This window comes from Corvus brachyrhynchos, unplaced genomic scaffold (assembly GCF_000691975.1).
Source record: "Corvus brachyrhynchos isolate BGI_N302 unplaced genomic scaffold, ASM69197v1 scaffold142, whole genome shotgun sequence".
In the NCBI taxonomy this organism is placed as follows: domain Eukaryota; kingdom Metazoa; phylum Chordata; class Aves; order Passeriformes; family Corvidae; genus Corvus; species Corvus brachyrhynchos.
In genome coordinates, this window is record NW_008237226.1 from 9,429,661 (window position 1) to 9,453,674 (window position 24,014).

The 24,014-nt window shown below is 38.1% G+C and overlaps 1 protein-coding gene across 9 annotated transcripts in view; it reads right to left on the reverse strand.

Annotated features, from left to right (window-relative positions):
• AGMO (alkylglycerol monooxygenase) overlaps positions 1 to 24,014 on the reverse strand; it is a 240,985-nt gene that overhangs the window by 143,509 nt on the left and 73,462 nt on the right. For all 9 annotated transcript variants that reach the window (XR_001860312.1, XR_001860311.1, XM_017729365.1 and 6 more), the window contains exons 4-5: positions 17,502 to 17,605; positions 12,232 to 12,327 (exon numbers count right to left, since the gene is read on the reverse strand). Coding sequence is in view for 7 of the 9 variants with exons in the window: in XM_017729365.1 (XP_017584854.1) it covers positions 12,232 to 12,327; positions 17,502 to 17,605 (200 nt within the window). In the remaining 2 variants the exon portion in view is untranslated. The remainder of the gene's footprint in view (positions 1 to 12,231; positions 12,328 to 17,501; positions 17,606 to 24,014) is intronic.

The following is a 24,014-nucleotide window of genomic DNA, read 5'->3' on the forward strand; positions in this document are numbered from 1 at the left end:
CAAGTATAATGAGGGCTAAATGTTTTTTTTTTCTACAATAGTAGTTCTTATATAAAGATGTTTCCTTTGTGACAGAAATCCCTCGCCTAAAGGAAAAGAACATTATGCAGTATCACTTGTGGCATGTAAGCACCTCCATTTGTGGTCTCAGAGTTTGTCATCACCAAGGGAAATCTTTATTGCCCGGTACCTGCACCCCTTCAGTGTAGTTCTTGTTTAAGTAATGAGAAAAAATCGTAACATAAAATCCAAGGGAAACTTTACATCTTGTGTAACAACTCCTCCTGTCACCACTACCACATGAATCTTTACTTAGCCCTGTTTCAACGTGAACGCTAGGAAGGAATGTCAACTGAGTAAAGCAGGCAACCTTAGAGTAAAACCATTCGCATATAAAAGGTTCTGGGTTATTTTTTTTCCTTTGAGCATAAGGAAAGCTGTTTGTAGCACAGCATTACTTTCAATATCATAGTGTTACTGATCTGCAGGACAGGAGAGGGTAAATTCATCCCTGGAGCATCACTAAGGAGCACTCTGAACTTAACTTTGGGCTCTCTGTTAGACTTGTTGGTAGTAAAACACATATTACAAGTCATTTCCTCATCAAAATCAAGATAAGATTCTTATTCCTGGTATATAAATCTGTATTTCAGACATTCTGGTGGGGAAATTTAAAAATATGACCTTAATTACATTCCCTAGTAGAGCAGCTGTGTTAATTCAGGACAACACACCCATGTATTTATACAGATGGCTCTGGTGATCAGATTTGCCATGTAAAATCTCTACAGGGAAGCTGGGGAAAGGCAGAACTCCTAGGTTTTGTGCTCGTCTGCCAGTTTCACACTTTGAAATCCTTGGCAAAGTCTGATTTATACACCGCCAACTGCTTTCCTATCTGATTAGGCAGTTTTCTACTCCAGTAAGCATGTAAAATGGATATAGCTGAATTTCCACACTGAGGAGAGAAAAAACAATATTTATAGTTTAGAAATAAAACAAGTGAGAGGAATCAGGCCTGTTGGGATCATAAAGAGTTTCATAGAGGGTGAATTTCTGATAAATCTGGATTGTAGGAATGGGAGGTGAAAGCCTAGTTTTAATGGACAGTCTGGTTTAGGGCATATTTATATAATAAACATGCAGACTTAAGAAATGTGTTTACAATAAATTATCTTGAAGGCAAGCTTTTGTCACTTTTCATTGTTATACATCTCAACTAGGACGTAAGGTTTGAATCAATTTGGCATCTTACATGAATATTTAAGTTAACAGTTTTGATAAGTGGATGCAACCTTTTTTTTTTTCTTTATAGGTCCAATTAAGCCTTGTGGGAAAGGTGAGCACATACAGGAAGTTTCAATAAATTTTTCCACTAAAAATGAAAAAACGTACAATAACTGATTGGTTTAATTGCAGCATTACAAATAGCAGAGCATGGAGCAAGTCACACTTTCAGTCATATATCAAGTTAAGCATTTTAAACAAACTCCAGGAGAAAAATTGCTATACAATTTCAGTATTTTTCAGCAGCCTGATAAATACATTCTGGCAATGGCAGGAAAAAAACCAGAAAAGTCATAAATCAGTATGCCAGTCCTGAAATAAACTAAAATATAGTCAATTGAGGCTCTTCATCTTCCTTTTTACCACAGATCAAAAAATAGTCAGCAGCCTGTACTTTGTGATTTTAACAAAGAAGGGTCTTTCAAATTTTCTGTTGGCTTTGAAGCTGTAACTAATTTAAATAGATTCTCAGTGAGTACAAGCTATGAGAAAAACTCAAGAGCATTGCAAGTAATATGTTAAGATGGAAAATGAGATTTTTCTTTTTTATAAAGAGCAGTATCTCTAACATCGTTAATGTGGTATCCTACCATTATTATACTAAATTTGTTAAATGACTTGTTTAGATTCTTTTCCGGGATGCAGAATGTACTGAAATGTGTTACATCTTTAAGTAGCTCACTTCACTTTTATCTTGGTAATTCTCCAGGAACGTAATAGACAGAAGTGACCTAAATAAAATTCTTTAAGTACGATCTTTAGTTTTAGGGTTTCTGCAGGCAGGTTAGCAATAGTCAGGTCCATTGCTCCTGAAGTTAACACTTCCCAGCTGTCGCTTGCAAAGAAGAGCCTTTGGTGCAAGGACCAGAAGCCAACACTCAAGGATTTAACTAATAGGATCCAAATTGAAGTTCTTGATTATGTACTTGTCCCATAAACTTTTTTATTTCTGGCCCCACTAGTGACCTAGCTTCAACAGGGACAGGGGAGGATTCTTCTGTCTGGATTGTTGCCTATCAAATGCAAACCACCAATATAATCCTATTATCATGGAGCAGCCACTTTTGAATGAAAAAGATCGTGGCTCCTGTGCTGCATGTTGAATTCAGAGCTACTGGGTGCACGGCACAGTTAAAAGAGGAGTTCACACACACAGTTAAAATAGGATGCTCATCCTCATGCTACTAAGGTATATACACTGGCATTCTTAATCATCACTGAGCTTTTAGGTGCCACAGAAGGAACTCCAGACTTCATCCCGCTATGTTTTTCCTGATTATACTGTGTTCAAGTGCAGCCTACACTCAGCAGGACAGGAATACTATGCTCTCTTATGAATGTTTTATTTTCTCTCTCTTTTGTTATTCTTTTTATTTAAAACAAAAAGCGGAGTTATATGCCTTATATATCTAGAAAGACAATACTTTTCTCCCCTCATGGGGGAAGTGAAACATGGAAGACTGGAACATATTTTACAGTTATTGCTAGTATTTGTGTTTAATGATAACGTTGTCAGCTTTGCTTTTCTCTGCGTTCTGGCAAGTGCAATGATGACAAGACTTTCATCCTGCAGGTTGGTCAGAAAATCTAATAAGCCAGTTTGGCAGACAGGCTGGATTGAAGCAGGGAGATAGATCTCTTTGTTTCTTGGAATCATGCTTAAGTTTTAATGTCTATTATGTATACATAGCCTAGCTGGACCTACGAAGTCACTGTCTGCAATTAAAGAAAGTATATTTATCTTCCTGGTGTTTTCTGAATTTGTTTTCTTTCTCTACAGAGTAAATGTTTGATTTGACAGTTTGCAGCAGACAAATAATGAATTTATGAATGATAAAAGCATCAGCAATCAAGAATGTGGCTTTCTTTTGTAAAAAACTTTCTTTAAAAAGAACTTTCTTTTGCAAACCAAATTTGGTTCTTTATGCAAATCAGAAAGTAATTGGTTCCCCATTGTTTTAAAAGAACTTCTTGGATCTTTGTAACAGCAAGAAAGTATGCAGTAGACTGTTGGATGATGTCACCTGTTTCTAGGAATTCCAGTAAATCATCATGTCACTGAATGTTGACGGACACAATCTTGAACATCAGACTAGGAGAATGGCTGTCATCACCTCTAATTACCTTCATCCCTTTGATGACTTCTAGCAAAAGTCTTCTGAATGGTAAGTTTCTGACTCCTTGTAACCTGACAAGGACAGATGTGTGTTTCTAATTTGAAAGGGAACATCAGACAGAGCTGTCTATTTTTGGCTAAAGTGGCTGAATTAAATGAAATAAGTTCATTATTTCATTAAATGAACCAATGTACTCAAATGAAGAAAAATAAAGGTTTTCTTGGCATATGGTATTTGAATTCAAAGTGATCTTCCAGAAACAAATTCAAGAGATACTGCAGTTTCACAATTCTACTCAATACATTGGATTATTACTGATTTTACCTTTTACTGATATTTTTTAGATTAAAAAAAAATCAACAAACTCCAACAAACACAAACAAAAACAACATCAACAGAAAAGCAAAAGCCAAACAACATCCTGGCAAGAAAATCAAATCAGTCCACCATACTCTGTTTCCACTGTGATCCATTCAGCACCACTTGTATATCATTATTTTGCAAAAACTTCCACACATTAAATTTGACTCATATCTTACTGACCTTACAGGAAATACCCACAATACAGAAAACTAAGAATAAATATATGACTTTGTAAACCAGGCCTAGACGTATTTTACTTCCTGTTAGAGACTGAAATATTATAGTTGATGACTTAAACATTTTCATGAAGGACTAGCAAAACTATTACAAAAGCTGCAGAGAAGACTACCGAACCCTGAATGGGGCTCTGAGAGGCTCTGGAGTGCTCACTGATGAAGATAAGATAAAGTAACAACTCAGGGCTGGGGACATTCACAGAGCACAAGCTTAACACCTCAGGAGTGGAGATCACAGCCCCAGGGCTATCAGCTGCCAGGCTTGCACAGACCCTGCACCAAAGGGTGGAGGGAGGAGAGTGCTGGAAAAGCCTCTGGTCAGAGGCAGTGAACACCCATGCATCACTGCGCAGAGGAGCTCAGCTGAGGGGCACCTTCATCCAGGGAAGAAGCTGCATCCACATGAAGGACAGAGGGGGTGACATGGCCCATCAAAGGCCCCCCCGCAAAAGGGTCCTCAGACCCTGCACCAGAGATGATGCAACAGACCCTCAGTGTTGCAAGGGACAGTGTCAAACTGGTCCCCTGCAAGGGAGGCACATGGGAGTACCTGGCCCAAAACGTGTATTAATCCACGGGATTCTGTACTCTTTGGCATGTGGCAGCATGTGGCACCCTCACCACCAGAAAATCAGATGGAGAGGAGCAACGAGACATCGTTGGGACCCTCGGATGGGTGATATGCTTCCACCTAACCCCTGTCACTCTCTTCCTGTCCCCCCATTTCCCCCCACGCACGCTTCTTTCTCTATTTCTCTTTTTCTTCTTTTCCTTTCTCTTCGTCTCCTTTACTATTAAATAAAATATATAAATTTTTTGGCACCAACATCTAACCTCGTTTGGTTTTAATCTCGTTTTTGTGTATATTTTGAACCTTCTAAGTTCTTTCCGGTTTATACACAGAGACTTTGTTTTCTTTGCTCTTCTGGGCTTAAACCAGATTGCAACACTTCCCAACAAAGCATCCCCTTTTTTATTTGCAAACTATTGAATACTTTAGCTTTTTACCAAAACCTACCTCAAACTCCACAAATCAACCACAAGAATAAAACTATCTTCTTTCCAATACAAACACTAAAAAAGTAACAGTGAATTAAGTTTTTTAATAGTCACATAAGTTTTGTTAAAATGCTTTTTTAATTCAAAATTTTACTTGATCAAATTTACTTTTCAGTTTTGAGAAATGGATTAAAAAACTACTGCAAGTTCTTGAAATAGACATTGTAATATTTTTTTTTACTCCTGAAATCCCTTCTTGCTTATTTAAATGAGACTTCAGCATACAATGTGGACAAAATAGGTCCAAGAAAATTGAAAAATAAAATTTACAAAGAAATAGACCAATATCAATTGTTAGGACCTGGAAATCAATAACTGAATATTTTATCTATTGTATCATGCTGTCACTTATTTATCACAGTGTCCTAACTACGATTCTTTCATCCAATTTATTCACTCCAATAGATTTTTGTGTCAAATAGCTTCTGCTTAAAAAGACAACTATGTCCTCTACAGTTTCAAGAACAGCTTTCGCTATTGATATGATAATCACAGGTGTACTGCTACTTAGAAGAACTTATGCCTATTTTCATGTATTTTCCTTAATTTTACCTGGTTCTTTAATCTGATTGTTTAATCTCCTTATTGGAAAATAAAGCCAAAATGAAACAGATCTTTTCTGAATCTGGCCGTCTTCCTAGGTATGAGCTGATTGATGCAGGAACTTAAGGACTGGGCCACAAGAATTCCCCTGAACTCAGGGAGCCAGATGGGCTCTGCAGGGCATGAAAACATTGAGACTTCACAATTTCTCTCTTTCAAAGCTTTTCATTAAAGAAAACTGAACAGAAGCCAAAGGTAAAAAACGACATAGACAAAAACTTAGACCAGTACACACTGTGCATAAGTGCAAAATATTTTTTTGACAAATACCATACACTTCCTCAGCAAGTTTCAGTTTTACTAATAGGTGTTTTCTGACCAAAAAAAATGTATTTTTCCCTATAGCTGTAGCAATTTCATGCCTCTCTTTCCAGTCTGCATGAGGTGTTGCTAAATTTATTCCCATCCCTCACCTGTTTTCACCCATGTTATTCCTGGTTAATAGTTGTGGCTCACCTTTTTCTGCTCCGAGTTGGATGAGGTAGAAAGACTTACAGAAGGTGAAAAGAGATGCCTTAAAAAACCTGACTTCTGTGAGTATGGTAAAGGGCAGATCATATTCTTTCCTTAAATTAGCAAATTAAACAGAAACCAATACATGTCAAAGATCAAACAGGCAAGGAATAATCTGCTGCTGCAATTACTACCATCAGGGATCGGATCAGTTGATACTTTCTAAATACAGTTTGACATCTCATAAAAATTGCAGCTAAACCAACAGAAATTAATTTCTGTTTTTCACAGGTGTCTATCAGGTTATAAACACACCTAACTTATTGGTTGTAATAAATGCATAATGGAAGGATATAGTTTAATATAAGCCATAGACCTGAATCACCTGCGAAAATAAACTGAAATGGAGTATTTCTGTCTGTCAGTAACAGTCCTAAAACATTTCGTGGCTTTTGAAAAATTAGATTTTTAGTGGCCTTTGACTGAAGTATTTTTTTTTTTACTCTCCTTATGATCTAGAGGAGAATGGTCTGTCTAGTCATAGAAGTATTTCTCCCAGACTATTTAAGAGCAGATCTGAGTCATTCAATTGACCTAAACACTATTGGATAGAACTAAAAATTGTTTTTTCTTGATTTATTGAGATCACTATAATCATTTAGGTTGGAAAGGAACTTTAAGATCATCAAGTCCAACAGTTAACCCAGCACTGCCAAATGTTTTCCTCAGGGGATTTTTTGGGTTGATCTTTTTTTTTCATTTTTCATTTAAATAAATTATTAGGAGTTTATTTCAATGCTTTGGTGCTACTCCGAGATAAATGCTTGAAAAAATTCTGGTATAATTTCAGATTGCCATGTACATGGTGCAACAATCATAGAACCATTAAGTTTGGAAAAGACATACAAGACCATCAACTCCTATCTTTGACTAAACACCATCATATCACTAAACAATAGCACTAAGTGTCATGTCCAGTCATTTCTTGAACACTTCCAAGGATGGTGACTCCACCACTTCCCTGGGAAGCCCATTCCAATGCTTAACCACACTTCCAATTAATAAATTTTTCATGATGTTCAACCTGAACCTCCTCTAGCACAGCTTGAGGCCATTTCCTCTGGTTCTGTCACTGGTTGCCCAGAAGAAAATGGCCCCCACATGGCTGCAGCCTCCTTTCAGGCACTTGTAGAGAGCAATAAGATCTCCCCTGAGCCTTCTTTGCTTCCAGGCTAAACGACCCCAGCTCATTCAGCCGCTCCTCACAGGCCTTGTGCTCCTTCCCCAGCTCCATTGTCCTTTTCTGGACTTGCTCCAACACCTCAATGTACTTCTTGCATTGAGTGGTCCAGAACTGGACACAGGATTCAAGGTATGGTCTCACCAGTGCTGAGTACAGGCAGACAATCACCACCCTGGTCCTGCTGGCCACACTACTGCTGATACAGGCCAGGATGTTATTGGCCTTCTTAGCCACCTGGGCACACTGACTGCTCATGTTCAGCTGCGGACAACCAGCACCCCCTTATTCTTCTCTGCTTGGCTGCCTTCCAGCCACTCTTCCCCCAACCTGTAGCCCTTCATGGGGTTGTTGTGCTCAAAATGCAGGACCTGGCACTCAGCTTTGAATCTCGTATCTCTGGTCTTGGCCCATGGATCCAGAATGAACGGAAGTAGTGAAAAAACACAAGTGCATGACATGTCACAAAGTTGTGTCTTCACTCTAGCATACACAACTTTTTTAATTTCAGACATGCCTTTCCTGTATCAATAGTCCATTCTAATAATAAATACTAGTAAAAGAAGCCAGCACTACAATAACGATATCATTTATATATAAGATTTATAGTGCTTAAAATGCTGTACTCTTCTACATAAAATGACAAAAACTAATGCATGCCAAGTATGTAGGAAATACAGAAGTCTAAATGAGGTAGAACAAATGTGTATTTTTGATCTTTATGACACTGTAGTCACAAGAATAAATGAGTCACTTGAGTTAAAATAAAATAGACCATGTCTGACCTCCTGGTAATAAAGCTGGACAAAAACTGACACAACAAATACTGAGACAGGTCAAAGTTGTAACAAAGGAAACATCTCTTAACATTGTTTGAAATAACACTGGACACATGTAAAATTTAAGTATAGGAAAATATCAGGGATTGTATCTGGCTATAAACTTTTGCTCTAGGCTGAAAGACGGCACAGAAAGTTTCAGCACAGCATGATCATTCTTTTGTAGTTACTGAATTCAATTTAAATTACTCTCAAAACAAAACATCTTCCCTCAGAAACGTTCATGTACTTAAATTCTTTCCTGTTACTTAAATATCACCTTTCTTCTTCTATAAAACAATAAATTCTGCATGTGCTTTCCCAAACTTTTGAGTCCTATGTAAAAAAAAAAAAAATCAACTGTTAAAAAAAAGAGATTTTTTTCCCCTGTATCTTACTAGATTTTATTTTTCTTAAAGAGAAAGTTGTCCAATCAAAAGTTGTTAAGTGACAATTTCCAAGCACTTTCAACTAGTCAGTGTGGGGCCAAACTGTATGGCAGGAAATTGATACTAATGAAAAGCTATAGAAATCTGAGGGGAAAAGAAGTTTCTTATCAATTACTCCTGCATTTTAGAAGCAAACTATTATATTAATATTACACTACACTGGCAGAATGAAAATAATGAAGTGTATCTCCCCTGGATCCCTAACGACATGTAACAGCATCCTCCATGGGCTCCCAGAGGACACCAGAGCTGCTAGGGGATGATAAATATCTGCTCTCAGAGTAAGGGTTAGCAGCAGTTACTGAGACAGGATGCTGTTTGCTATAGAATCCCAGGCTGCAGTCCTGAACAAACGTTGTATGTAAGGAAACTGATGAAAACAGAGACTTGCAGAAAGGATTTTCATACTAATATAAACTGTGCAAGGTAATTAGAATCACTAAAATTCAGAAAAGGACTGTTAGGAAAAAAAAAAGATCTGGAATAGCTTTAAATAGTTAAATTGTAATAGTTGTTGCAACGAAAACCCAATATAATGCTGAAGCATCATATTAATTTCACCAAAAATATAAGGTGACATAAACCTTCATGGCTGATACCATTTCCCTTCCTTTCCTTATTTTTTCCTGTCAATCCCTTGCCCTTGAGAGCAGGAAATCTGCTAATACATGGTGTAACCCTATTTCTATTTCGACATAATTTTTGACCTTAGAGCATGACTTCAACATATTTCAACCGATTTCAGCTGTGCTATAAAATCAACAATATCAACATGAAGAATAACTTCCCTTGTGAGCAAAGTTCTATGAATGGATCAACTGGATCAATACAAAAGATCCATTGTTCTTCTAGTGGCACAATAATTTAATAGTAAGGAATTGTCTCGGTTTGAGACAAATTAGGAGGAAACGTCCTGAGATGAACATGTTCTCTAACAGAAGGCAGGTTTTGGCAGCTCCTCCCCCACAGCCAGCTCCCTCTGCTGGCCTGTTAGAGGAGGCAAGAAATTTTTCCCAGGACTGTGGCCTCTTCCTCTTCTTCTTCTGGAACTGTTCAGCTTTGCTCTGGTCCGAAATATCAGAACAGTCCCCACACCATGGCCCAGAGGGGACACCCTAGGGCGCTGCACCCCGGCTCCAGAGCACCTCGGGAGAAGTGGAGCAGGGCTCTAAAAAATCCACCATCTTTTCCCACCACTTGAAGGTTTATTATCTAAATAAACATGGTTTTTTCACTTTCCTCCAAGAAATTACTTTCAAACCTGTGGGGGTGGGGCTGCCAAAATCTGCCTTCCATTAGAGGACATGTTCATCTCAGGACATTCCCTCCTAATTTGTCTCAAACTGAGACAAAAATTTGACTTATCTTTTCACTGAGACTTAAATTCGTTCTTGTTTAGACTAGTGTCTAAACTTGGCACATTGCACACATGCAATGGAAATTCCTTTTAAGCCCTATGAAGGATTTAGCACTTTAGAGGGATGTAGGCAATTCATAGGCCTCTGAAATTCCCTTTAGAAACTTTACACGCGCACTGTGGCACCAGTGCTGAGACTCATTGAGTTACTGCTACGCAGCAGAATGTTAGAAACCTCTCAGCCAAGGAGGAGATGGCTTCAAACCCCAGAGAAGACATAGATGAGGCATACTATCATTTGTTTAGTGGCAAAACACACTAAAACTAGTTTGTGGAGCCTAGAGCACGGTGAAAGAAAATTTGGTACCATATGATTCCCAGTGTTCATTTGGTATGGTTTCAAAGAGTGCTTGAATTTGTTCAAAATATTTTAAAAATCTTAAATGTGTATTGCTTGACTTCCAGTGCTGTGTGTGACATTCTATTTAAGCCTTCCCTGTTCACGTGGGCTTGCAGAGCATCAGACGTGTGTTAATGATTTGAGAAACATGTCCAACAGAAATGAAATGTCCTCAAAGTTTGCTCTGGGTTAGGCTTAGAGTAAAGGGTTGGGTTAGGAGTTAGGATTGGGGTTAGGGTTATGGGGTTAGGCTTAGGGTTAGTGGTTACAGTTAGGGTTAGGGATAGGGTTGGGTTAGGGTTTATGTTAGGGTTAGAGTTAAGGCTAGGGTGTGGGTTAGGGTTTCGGTTAGGGTTAAGGGTTAGGGTTCAGGTTTAGGGTTATGGTTAGTGTTAAGGTTAAGGTTTGGGTTAGGGTTTACGGTTAGTGTTAGGTTTTAGGGGTAGGGTTAGGGTTAGCATGAGTTTTAGACTTAGCGTTTGGTTAGGATGGTGGTTAAGGTTAGTTTTTAGGTTTCGGTTTTAGGGGTAGGTTTTGGGTTAGGTCTATGGTTTTGTTAGGGTTAGGGTTAGTTTTATGGTTAGGTCTATGTTTGGTTTAGGGTTAGGGTTAGGTTTTGGGGTAGGGTTAGGGCTAGGTTTAGGGTCAGGGTTAGGGTTAGCGTTAGGTTTAGTGTTTATGGTTAGGGTTAGTATTACAGTTGGGTTTGGGGTCAGGGTTTTGGGATCGGGTTATGGTTTGCGTTATGTTTAGGGTTGGGATTAGTGTGTTTGGGTGTTAGGGTTAGGTTTAGGGTTAGGGTCAGGATTAGGGTTAGGCTTTGGGTTAGGGTTTGGTTATGGTTAGGGTTTTTGTGTTATGGTTACTTTACTCTTACGGTTAGGTTTATGCTTAGGGTTAGCAGTATTCTTTATGTTTAGGGATAAAGGTTAGCGCTAGGGTTATTGTTAGGATGTTAGGGTTAGGATTAGTTTTAGGGTTTTCAGGAACCACACAGAAAGGTAACAGGAAACTCTTCAATTTATAGACTATTATGATCTTAAATAGTAGATCAAGAAAGAAAAATTACTTTCCCAAAGATCTGTTCTATATATTTCATCATGGAATTAGAGAGGAAAGGCTTCTTTCTTGGTTGTATAATCAATGGAGTAAGTGTCATGGAAATAATTTGTTTGCTGCCCACTTGGGGCTCCTGAGAAATTTGCTACTGACTCATAACCTTAACTACCTTTTAATACTTCTATTGTAATGTAAGTAAGGAGACAAAGGCCATTGAACTTCCTGGGAACTGTCGGAAACATCTTACTAATTACAGTGTCCTTGTAAGTGTATATGTATTTTAATTAGATATGGTATATGCACTCACAAAACAGAAATGAAGTAGTGTGGTCAGAAACACATAGCCATGGGATAATCAGAGAGCATTTTTCATCTGAGAATTATTTGCACTAAGAAAGAAATATCTGACTTCAGTGGCAACTCTAAATGATCTTTAAGAAGCACCAGCTTTTGGGTATTTTCCCTAAAATATTTGTCTTAGAAATGAAATCAGTATCTGCCAAAAATGTTTAATAAGCTGCAAGACAGGAAAATATAGTATTAAAATATAAAAAAATTTGATTCCTTACAGTTACTTTTTTTTTTTCCAAATCTAATTGGGACCAACTGGCCTCATTGCTTCTTATAAACTTAGCCATATATATTCAGAAAAAGGAATAAAAATGAACAGATGTTTCTCCTTAAAGAAGTCAGACAAAGATTTTTCTTACACAATAAATCAGCTGCTAGTGGATTTCCAGGACAATGCTCCAGGCTAACTGTTTAGGTATGGCTTAAAAACCTAGTTTACCTCTGTATGTATCCAAAACTGGTAAAGTAGATTAAACTGTAAATGAACAGCAAACACCGAAGGGGGAATGAAAAGAGCCATGGGCAAGTTGAACATCTGAAAAACGAGAAAGAAAACATATATTAGATATATAATTCTAAACTCATGATGAGATAATGATGTACTATCAGGAGCTCAAAGCACTGCACAATATCCTTGCTTTTTCTAACACATCCATAATGCAGACATTACATAGCATACATAGATAGTGATTATTATGTTACTACTAGATGTGTTACAGCAAATGAGATATAAATTGATCCAAAAGTGATTTTCCAAAAGCCAAACTGAGCAAGTCCAAAATTCAAGAAAAGAATTCATAAATTTTGTTATTAGATGCTTATGCTGTGTACTATATGGAGCAGAGAGCAACACATCCTTGACAGGAAGGGCTCACATACAGGGAAGAATGATCACAGATTAAGCAAGGTGTGAATTTATAACACTATAGCTTTTCCATCCAAACTCCCTATGTAAGTACCATGAGGGTAAGACAGCTTACTTGGCTTTCCAAGTTAATTGTAATTCTCACCCTAACTTTCTCATGGCATCTCCCATAAAGTCCCAATATATTGCTGAGTCCTAAAAACATGCTAGTGTGAAAACAGTACCAGAAAACTGCTTGCTTGGGAAACCCTAGTATCTTAGATACAGAATAAAGTCCTAGGAATTTCACAGTTAATTGCTCAACTGTCTGAGCAATAGAATAAACTTCCAAGAACTTCATATGTTAACAGTCAGTCTGCTTTCTTCAGAAAATGGCTTATCTTTTTCTTTTCCCTTTTACCTGAGATTTTGTTTTATCACCTGCATTGAAAAGTTAATACTTCTCTGAAATGCAGAGATTTTTCCTAAACCAAACATTAGCAGAGGTGTCTTCAAAAGTTTAAATCTCTTTAGCACTCAGGGAATATCTGTGTGGCAGGCAACAGCTCCCTGTGAAGAACAGGAAAATTAGCAAAATCCATTTCCAAATTGCTATTGTCCTTTTCACAAAAATCAAATCTTTGAACATCCAAGAAAGCCGTCTGATAGCCATGACAAGCCTCCTGGACCAGGAATTCTCTAGTGAGGGTCTGAACATAGCATTTAAAACTGGTATTCTCTCAGTTTTAGTCTAAAGACCTGCCCAAAAGCTTAGAAGCCACACGGGCTGTGAAACAACTGCACCTCCACCCCAGTGATGTGACTAATACTCTCAAGAAAGTCACCACAGACATACCTCACTGTGACAAACCAATGGAGGACTAGGACCCTGCAATATCAGCTTCATCTGCTGGCTTCAACACCAGACAATGTCTGAAACACTAGGACAAAACCCTGAAGCCGTTGCAGTATCACCTGGCAGGACTGGGACAGCTGGGATTTCAAAATCTACACTCTAAGGCTTCATGGATCACAGCTGCCCCACAAATTACATGTGGGGTGTTTCTGTTTCTGTCTCAGAAGTTGCTTTCCAAGAAGTAAAGGAATTAAAAGTTAGTAGAAGGGTACTGAGTTTCTGTCTAATGGCATGATAACAGCAGGATTTTTTTAAAAAAGGAATGGAGAGGAAATTGATTAAAAAAAAAAACCAAAAAAACCAAACCAGATGGTTTTCAGATTATTCATGGAAGTGGTTACAGGATTGAAAGCAGGGTTAAAAAATTATATGCTTTTTCCGTAAAAGTATCAGAGGCAATTTGGTGGTATTTACAGATGACTCAAAGGGGAAAGAAGGATCATCTTCATATTTATTTCCTAACTTACTTTTCACAAGAGTACTAGGATTTCCCTGCTAAGTGGCGGGATGAAGGAAATTTTATATAAATCTACAGGTCAATTTGAGATTGTCAAAGGAGAATGCTTTGCTAACTGCCTCGTATTTTCTTGCAATGTAAGCTTTATTTCACACAGAAAGGATTTTAAAGATCATTTACAGAAGTGGAACTCATAGGGAGAAATGAAAACTTCTCCCATACCATGATCTGACTTTTCCTATTTGTGGCTCCACTGAAACAAGAAGATCAATCTCAGGAAAAAAAAAATCATTAAATAGTTTTTCACTGGTAATGCCAATTCACCAAACCAAAAGATTTCATGGCAATGTACCAGCTTTCACAAATTTGTAGAGGAGAAGCTTTCCTGGCTCCAGAATGGAATTTCTGGTCAAAACTGCAGGAAAACTTTTATCAGGCTGCCAGATCTTTTCTCAAGTGTGGACTCAGCAGCAGAGATTGAGAAAGTGCTACCATAGCTGATGGGAAAAGCACCCAGAGAGGGGCAGGAGAGGCATTTGCATCTGGGGCTGCAGCACTACAGCTGTTTGCCCTCACGCCAAAGGCATTGCCCCTTTGGAAATACCCACTCTCACATGTGGGCATTTCTACCTTTCTCCCTCCCATTTTTAAGTAAAAGCTGATAAACACTTCCACTACACAAAGGGAGCGCATTGAAACTCCTGAGCTTTTGCAGGAGCACTGAGTTTCCGTGCTGGGTCTCTGGGGCCACCTGCCGATGTGGCTGCGGAGGGGCTGCGGGACGTGGGGGGCTGCAGGACAGCTGCCGACAGCAAGCTCGTGTGGGCATGAACTCGTGTGAGGACTCTGCAGGAGTTAAAGGCAAGGATAAAAAAACAAAACAAAACAAAAAAAAAAACCAACCAAAAAAGCCAACACATTTTTTACAGATCCCAGACCTGGCAGGCTCCTCAGTAGACAAGAAGCGGCTGACTGTGCTGAAAACTGTGTTACCTATTCCCTTTCCAGACTTATATGTAGACACTTCCACTGCTTTCATAACAAGGCATAGTTCAACCCTTTATCTAAATGTACAGTCTAAAGCTATCAAATTATTATGGATCTAACAACTGCAATTAAATCTTACCCTTAGAGGAAAGCTGAGAATGATACTCAAAGCATTAAATCATAGCTTTTCAAAGTGTATGTGCAAATCTCTCACAACTGCCCTTGGACTGTTTCATCACTTTTATATTCATTTATATAGCATTATCTTGCATTAGCTTGCTGTTTTCTTCTTAAAAAGTAATATACTTTTTTCTTTGACATCTTTTTCCCACCAAATGGGCCTCAACACTATCTCTTAGCCTTCACAGCAGATTTGCTTCTCTATGGCCCCCCCAGTGGAGAAACAGAAAAGCTGTGTATGCAAACAACATGAAGCACTATACATTTGGTTCCAAAATCAGGAGTACATCTCACAGCACTGATTGTCAAGCATGTTTTTCTATTCTCTTTCATTTCATATCTTTTCAATCATAGATTAACATGCTGATTTATTTATCTTACAATGTTTAACTTAGAACACAACAGAGCTGGCAGCAGAACAGTCCCATAATCCCACGCCATCCACCACAAGTTTTTCACAGTCTCCACAAACTTGGATGTCAAACTGCATTCAACAGTACAGTACACATTCCACAACATCAGATCACTCTCATAGATTAACTAAGGATTTCACTGAATTTCAGCTTCAAGGCAGATCCATCCATGGTTCTGGACAAGTCTGAGTCCAAAAAAATAGCAGTTCTGTAAGAATTAGCAAGAATTGTGATCATGCACAGTAAGGCATTGCAGAAAGAAAACTGGCGTATGTCTGAAAGGTTCAGGGAGGAGGCAAAACAGTATTTACGCTAACGATATGTTTTGGCTAAGACCAAATATTTGGTGAAAAAAACCTGGCACACAAAAGTACCATGTATTCCTAGATTCATTTCCCTTTGCACAAAGCAAATGAATTTTAAATACACATATATTATTTGCCAAGTGATACCAGTGTGGTCCTGAGGATGGTCTTTGGAATCCAAGGTGGCCAGACATCTTGGTCTTTTGAATATTTTATGCTCTCTGAGGTATCATCCTAAAATTATGCCAGCAGACAAAGTGCTCATGCACACACCCATATGTACACACAGGCTTTTTGTCTTTTTTGAATTATTGTTTTTGTTAAGTTTGCACATATGGTCCCCATGGGTAAATGGGCAAAGGTTAAATCTTTAACATAGCAGTATTTACAGAGGAAGCAGAGTTGTCACAGACATCCCTTCCGCTATTGCTCATTACAGTAATTTAAATTCTAGGCAATCCTGCTAACATCAGATGATTACTTTCTTAATACATAAACAAGAATTTATATAGAAGACATTAAGAAAAATATCTAAGAAATAGTACTGCTTCATGACTTTCAGAAGAAAATTTCTCTGGAACCTAGCACTTTAATTAATTTAATGCCATGTGCTTTAAACAGTTATCAACTAGAGGCTAAGTCCATGTTCAGTTACATAAATCCACTTTACCGAAGTTAATGGAGTTACACTGGATTTGCATGTGTGAGCATACCCTCTTGACTTTGAGTCATTCGCTCACAGGCTGGATGTAGAGATTGCCAGAGGACTGTGGGTTCCCTTCACCACCCATATTATATCTCGTTGGAGAATATATATAATTATATACGTATGTATTTATATATGTAAATACATTTAATATTCCTTTTGAACTCTAATTCTGAAAATTAGATTTTGAAGTTTTTCTTTTTGAATAACACACAACCAGAAAAACTATAATCCGAGTGAAAAAAGTCAAAAGAGAACATGAGGGCTCACCTGAGGACGTCAGCAGTTACCCTGGGTACAGAACTAAGCCCTAAATATTATGTTACATTTATGAATGCATTTGGAAATATACTTTTTAAAATCTGTATATAAATACTGAATATGTACACAGCTCAACATTTCAAATTACTTTTATCTGATATAACACTAGGTTACATACTGCCCTTACCTACTACAGTACTGACATGACCTGACTGAGCAGAGACAAATAACTACATATGAATTTTCCAAAGGAATTTTTAATGATGATTTCTCTCCCTGCTCCTTTTAGTTAGACAGACATATTCTGAAACAGTTGAATTATACTCTGCTCTTTTTCTGTACTTATGTATGAATAACTAAATGAAAATTCTCCATTCTACTCAAAAAGTTATGAAAATATAAACACAGGGTTATATAGTTAGCCTTTAAATTTTATAGCTATTTTCTTGGGTTTTGTACAACATTAGTGAATATATTTTAAAACTTGTGATTCTCAGATTCTTCAGTTTCATCTTCTGTGCCTTCAGCGTCAAACATCTTTAAAAAAATTGGTTTTCTTTGAAGGCAAATAAACACTCTGTTTTCACTTTTACTGAACCTTGTTGATAATAATTTGTTTCTCAAATCTTGTGCAACTTACCCAGGAGGTGTATTTCTGCAGTACAGATTGTCTCAAGGCTGTGAATAAGTTGTAATCTTCTGAACTATGGTGTACCTGGTGTGCAGCCCAAAGTATATTAACCTCTGTAAAACACAAAATTTCTAATGAGGTTTGTACTAGAGAAGCAACACCTGTTTCCCAAGGCCTTTTTTCTTAAGTTAAAAGGAACTAATCCCCCAATTTACACTTTTCTATTTTACATTAACATAAAATAATAAAACCTAATGCTCAAAGCTGAGTTTCGGTAGGCTGGGTTACATGTCTGTCAGTGCACACAAGTTAGTGTAAATTTCATGCTGAAGTAAGGCGAGGCTGTAGCAGGAACTAAAATCATTGCTGCAAGAGTAGAAGCACGTGTGAGATGAGAATTAAACAGTCAGAAAGCCTCATCTGAGTCCTGGTAACATGAGTCAGTAGGAACTCTGTAAAGGATTCAGAGGGACAAAGACTGAGGATGCTCTCATGCTTGCACTTGGTATATTTAAAGACTAGAAGGGGACACAAAATTTCCAAAAATCTTATGCACCAAATTTAAACAAATGACCTAACTGGTGTCAGCTTTTATGCTTAAATTCTTCTGGAATGCGTGAATCTTCAACCCACTCGTGCCACAGACCACAAAACACAGCCATTGCCTGCCCACTAGCGACAAACAGAAAAACCGATGCTTGCTGGGAACCCTTGACCCAGCCAAAGGAGAGCAGTGGTTCTATTGTTACAGTCAAAAAACAAATTGCTGGAATAAGGGCAAAACCAGTGTCAGCCATGTCCTCCGAAGCCATGACACCTCTAACACACTGAAATGAAGAATACTTCAAAATTCTGATTATATTTCAAGGCATCTTCTCACTCAAGTGCAGATCTGGGTAGTCTGTCTGCACTGTATCTGGAAAGTCTGAAGAGGGATGTTAAAATAGAAATATTCATGGCTATCATATACATAGCTATAAGGATTATCTTCGTTACAGGAAAAAAGGAAAAAGCATTGCAGCCCAAATAATGCCTATTTATCATAATCTTTAATTTGAGGTCTCATGTATTCCAAGTAATGAAGTATACATAAAGCCTCAGCTGATTACAGAAATTAAAAGTTGACTGGCTCTCTGCCAGCTGCACACTCCTGTTGCCACCGATTTGTTTCACCAGAGCCATCAGAGAAGCGCCTTTGGCGGATGCTAGAATCATATTCAGAGAACCATTTTATAATGTCTGTCTGAAGTCCTGTAATTATCTGCAGCCAAGTTTACATTAAATAGTTTAGGTCTGGTGATTAACATGCACTTGCAATGTAAAGTAATGCAAAAAAAATCCTCTTCATGAATCTGAAGGTATCTTCACCATTTAGGGGACTAGATCGTCTTTTAACAGGAGGTAAAAGTCCTGTAGGCCAGCAACTGGAACTTTTAACTCTAATTAATTTTGACAATTTGGTAATTAACATCACAAAATCATTTTTGAGTGACCTCTGAGGCCTTAAAAATACTTGAAATTGCTGAAATAAATCTGTAATTTCAACTATCAAAAAACACTTAACACTGAGTCTTTGAATCCTTTCTTCTTTAAATGCATTTATTCCTGAAGGGACAAGTGTTCACTGTATCAAGAATTAGTGATGCCTCTCAAAAAAAACCAAAACAACAACCGCATCTCAATGTATCTCTGCCTAATAAACACACTAGGAAATGAATTATTCAGATGAGCTTCAGTATTCAATAATAATTTGTATTTGAAATGTTTCTCAAGACCTCGACAGAAGCTAAATGAGTGAACAAAGCATCTGAAAAGGTGGAGGTTAAAGACCTGTCTCCTTAGTTGTTTTAAAAGCATTTACTTCCTATCACAAACTGTGTGTAACACAAGCCTCCACTCAATGAAGTACAGCTGTGCAAACAGGGTACAGTAACTGGATCTTTCTTCTTTCCCTCAGTCATTTTTCAGCATTATGAAAAGTTCAAGGAAGGGAATCTATGATGATTTTTACAGTGTACTTTCATTGTAGCTAAGGTCAAATGGTTTTCAAAATGAATTACTAAAAAGGCATTTTATTAGGATTCATTTTTCAGCTAAACTGCCTCTTACACTAACAAGTGTATGGAATAAGGTAACCAAATATTGGTAAAATGTTAGCCTTTCAGATGTGCGAGTCAGCTTAAATGATCTATCATTCAAAAATGCACCAGAGGAATATTTGGGAGATAAACAAACAATTTTTCCACAAGTAATTTAACTGCTACAGCTATTTCTAACTTCTGTTACAGCTAAGTAAATTAAACCCTGCTCCTTAATCCTATTCTTGACGATACCAGTGGCACAGGCTATGTTAAATTCCTTTGAAAAACAGGCAGACTCGATCGGAAAAAAATTTTGTATTAAAAATTTAGCTGAAGAAACTGATAACCAATAACTTTTTATTTGAAGCAGAAGAATAATATGAATGTGTGAAATAGATCACCCCAAAACTCAGTCTGTAAGCATTAGTACATTAAAAATATTACAACCATAATGCCAAAAAGACATGTATCAAATCTAAGAAACAGACCAAGCATTCTTCAAGGAATAAAGCTGTCTGCTCACCAACTGCCCGCAACAGAAATTAAATTGTATGTGTCTACAGAAGACTTGTGGTTTCACTTTTTCATTCCTAATGACGATAACTTGAAAGAAAATGAGAAAATTATTTGAATGAGGATAAAATTATAAAAGACTCTTTCTCATATGTATTATTACATAATGACCAATAAAGAGAGCAAGGCTGAGCCCTGAGCCAATTCTAACATAGATTTAAAAAAAAAAAAAAAACACCTATGCAGAAAACAGGAAGTATTACTGCATTTTATAGAATTATCAAATTCTACTGCGAAGCCACAGGAAAAAAGTAGGCAATGGAATTGGAGAAGCCACCGAGACAATGCCCTAATGGAATTTTTGACATTTCATAACTCAAATGTGATTGTTAAATACAATTTAAAAAATTGGTAACTTCAATATGCTTATGCACAAACCCCCCTATTTTTGATTCAGGAGAGTGAACCTCATAGAATCATAGGATAATTCAGGTGGGAGAGAACCACTGAAGGTCTCTAGTTCAACCTCCTGCTCACAGCAGGACCAGCTTTAAGTTCCTCAGACTCAGCTGGGTCTCAGAAAACCTCCGCATCTTCTGCTATTAGGGAGAACTACCTCTAAATGAAGATAAAGGTAGCATTTCCTTTTCATGTAGTCGTGAGGAAAGTTATACAAGTTATAACACAGCACAGCAAGGACCTCCTCTCCTGCCTTGGCTTTCCCCAACTTCCTGTTAATGGATGGAGACCTGATGAGCTATTCTCATCTGGGGAACAACAGAGCAACTACATCTTGCTACTGGAGTCAATTACTGTTGAATTTATTATTATTATTATTACCATCACCTACTGAATCAATTAATATTTTCATCCATCACCCAACTTAAAGAATCAGCATGTAATCCCAACAGAGAATAAATGAGGCTATGTAGCTAGATGAGGAAGGAAAGAAAATTGGTGCTACACAGCAATTGCTAAATAAGGGACAGGTTATAATTTGGCCCTCAGTTTTCTATTAAATTTTCTGTTGTTCCTTTCTTTCTCTGCCTCTGTCTCATGGTTCTTTTACTCAGAGTTTGGATTGAAATGCAGGAGATGCGAAGTTTTTCTTCGGACTCAGGTGTTTATTATTTCTTATCTATAGTACAGCTGCACAGTATGTGCCTCTAAGTTAACAAGGTGAAAATGGCCCTCGAGTGCTATCTTCCAAGGTCTTTTAAAGCCCAAACTACCCAGTTATGGAATTCCAACTAATTTATTTTTACTTATAATCCAATAACTAATCATTCATCTTCCACACTGAGGGTTTTTTGAACCAATACCAGATCACCCAGGCTTGTGAAGAAGAAGAAGAAAGAAGAAGAACTAACCTACACCCAAAATCCTCCATCTTGTTACATGTATATTACTATATCCCAGAAACCTAAATTTTCTATATTTCTACATATTCCACCCAGTAATATAACAAACTTCTTTTTAATTACACAGCAACAATCTCAGTGCCATCACATAATTTGGGAAGCCTTTCCCAAGGCCTCAGGTCAAATGCAGTGCGCTTTTGAGGATCACTGCCTGTCACTGAAAGACTGCAATTCTCTGAACCCAGGCTTCCAACAGTTTTCATTCTAGCTCTTTAAGCCTCTGTGAAGTCATCTCAGAATCAGACCTGCACGTGCTAAAATCAGTGGGTTCCAAGCAGCTGAGAGACTCCTATCCTACAACTAATTCCAAAAGAAAACAAGGATTTGTCATTTTAGCATTAGTTCAATGTATGAATTCTGTTATTAGAAGAAAGAAAATGAGAAGCTGAGGGAACTGGCCTGGAGAAGCACAGGCTTTGGAGGAACTTAATAGCCTTGTAACAACAATGAAGCACTGGCTAACAAGAAGCTGGAGCCAGGCTTTTTTCAGCAGTCCCACTTTATCTTCTCTTCTGGATTTTCTAAAATGAAAAAAGATTATTGATATTATCCTTCTTTTGTACTTCTTCCTGCCTTCCTCCTCCTAATTAACTCATAAAATGTAATGTTTCACACACTTTCAAAATCATATCAGTAAGGCAACCAATGATTTTACTTAGGCTTATTTTTTTAATTCAAAATTAATTTTTCATTACTAATCAAGTCCCTTTCTATGAATCCCTAAGACAGATCCAATGCCTGGGCCATATTTCACTATTTCTGAAGTATTTCTTTTGTAGTAGTAGACAATGGTCATTGTGCACATAAGATTCCTCTTGAAGAATACATAATACAGATAGGTCGAAATGAGATTTTTTTGTTGTTGTTCATTTCTGTAATTTTAAGTGATTTCCACAGCCCAACACATTTTGATTAACAACAGGAGAAAACATGTATGCCAAAAAAACACCTGTTAAAAACACTCATTTTAAAGAGTGATTTCAATGACAACAGCCATTTAATGAAATCCCCAGGATCAGTGAAATGGTAAAGATTTGATGAACCTTGAGTAAATAAAAAAGATTAGAGATGACCCTTTAATTAAAATATGCACACAAGCTTTATAAGACACAGATCTTTAATACAGAAAAAAAATAATACCGATGATGAGTCATGTAGAGCTTCCACTCTCTTTCAGTCAACACCAACTGTAGCTAGGAGAACAGGAGAAATTTTCCCTTCAGTACCTATCTAAATTTAAACAGAGCCTTCAGTTTTGCTATGCTAGCCATCTTTTACAAGATGGCATGGTCCCAACTGACCCTAATGTGGAATCTGGTTCCTAAAGCAGGTGTAACCCACAGGGCTTCAGAGGCAGGTACTCTGTGCTGCGTTCACCTACAAGCAATCGAAAAGGAATCATCTCCTGGGTCTACATCTCTCCAGTCAGAATTAGTAGAACCCCAGGATGACAGAGGAAAGAAAAATGGCCTGGAAGGTAGAAACGTCAGTCACTCCTTTTCTATGCATTCCAACCCTATCTACAAAGATAATAGAGAGGAAAATACATAGCATTTAAATAATTTATCTGCTAAACTATTACTTCTTCTGATTCACAAAAAATCCCCAGCTGTTTGATTAATTACTACTTTTCTGCCTTCTTCTAATTGATCTGTTCATAGAATCATAGAACCACAGAATATGCTGAGTTGGGAGGGACCCACAAGGATTACCAAGTCCAACTCCTGGCCTGGCACAGGACAGCCCCAAGAATCACTCTATGTGTCTGACAGTATTGCTGAAATGCTTCTTGAACTCTCTCAGGATTGGTGCTGTGACCACTTTCCTGGGGAGCCTGTGCCAGTGCCTGGCCACCCTCTGGTGAATATCCTTTTCCTTACCTGATGCAGTTGCATGACTGGTCACCAAAAAGAAGAGATCGGTGTCTGCTTCTCCACTTCCTCTCATGAGGAAGTTGTAACTGCAATGAGGTTTCCCCTCAGTCTCCTCTCCTCCAGGCTGAACAGACCAAGTGACCTCAGCCACTGCTCATACGGCTTCCCCTCAAGGCTCTTAACCATCTTTGTTGCCCTCCTTTGGACACTCTCTAAGAGTTTAATGTCTTTTTTTATTGTGGCACCCAAAAATGCCCCCAGCACTCGAGGTGAGGCTGCCCCAGTGCAGAGCAGAGGGGACAATCCCCTCCCTTGCCCAGCTGGCAATGCTGTGCCTGATGCCCCCCAGGACATGCTTGGCCCTCCTGGCTGCCAGGGCACTGCTGACTCATGTGCAACTTGCCATTGACCAGGACCCCCAGGTCTCTTTCTGCAGCACTGCTCTCCAGCATCTCATTCCCCAGTCTGTCCATACATCCAGGGTTGTTCTGGTCCAGGTATAGAATCCAGCACCTATCTTTGTTAAACTTCCTGCAGCTGGTGATTGCCCAGACCTTTAATTTGACGAGGTCTCTCTGCAGGGCCTCTGCCTTCAAGGGAGTCAGCAGCTCCTCCCAATTTAGTGTACTATTG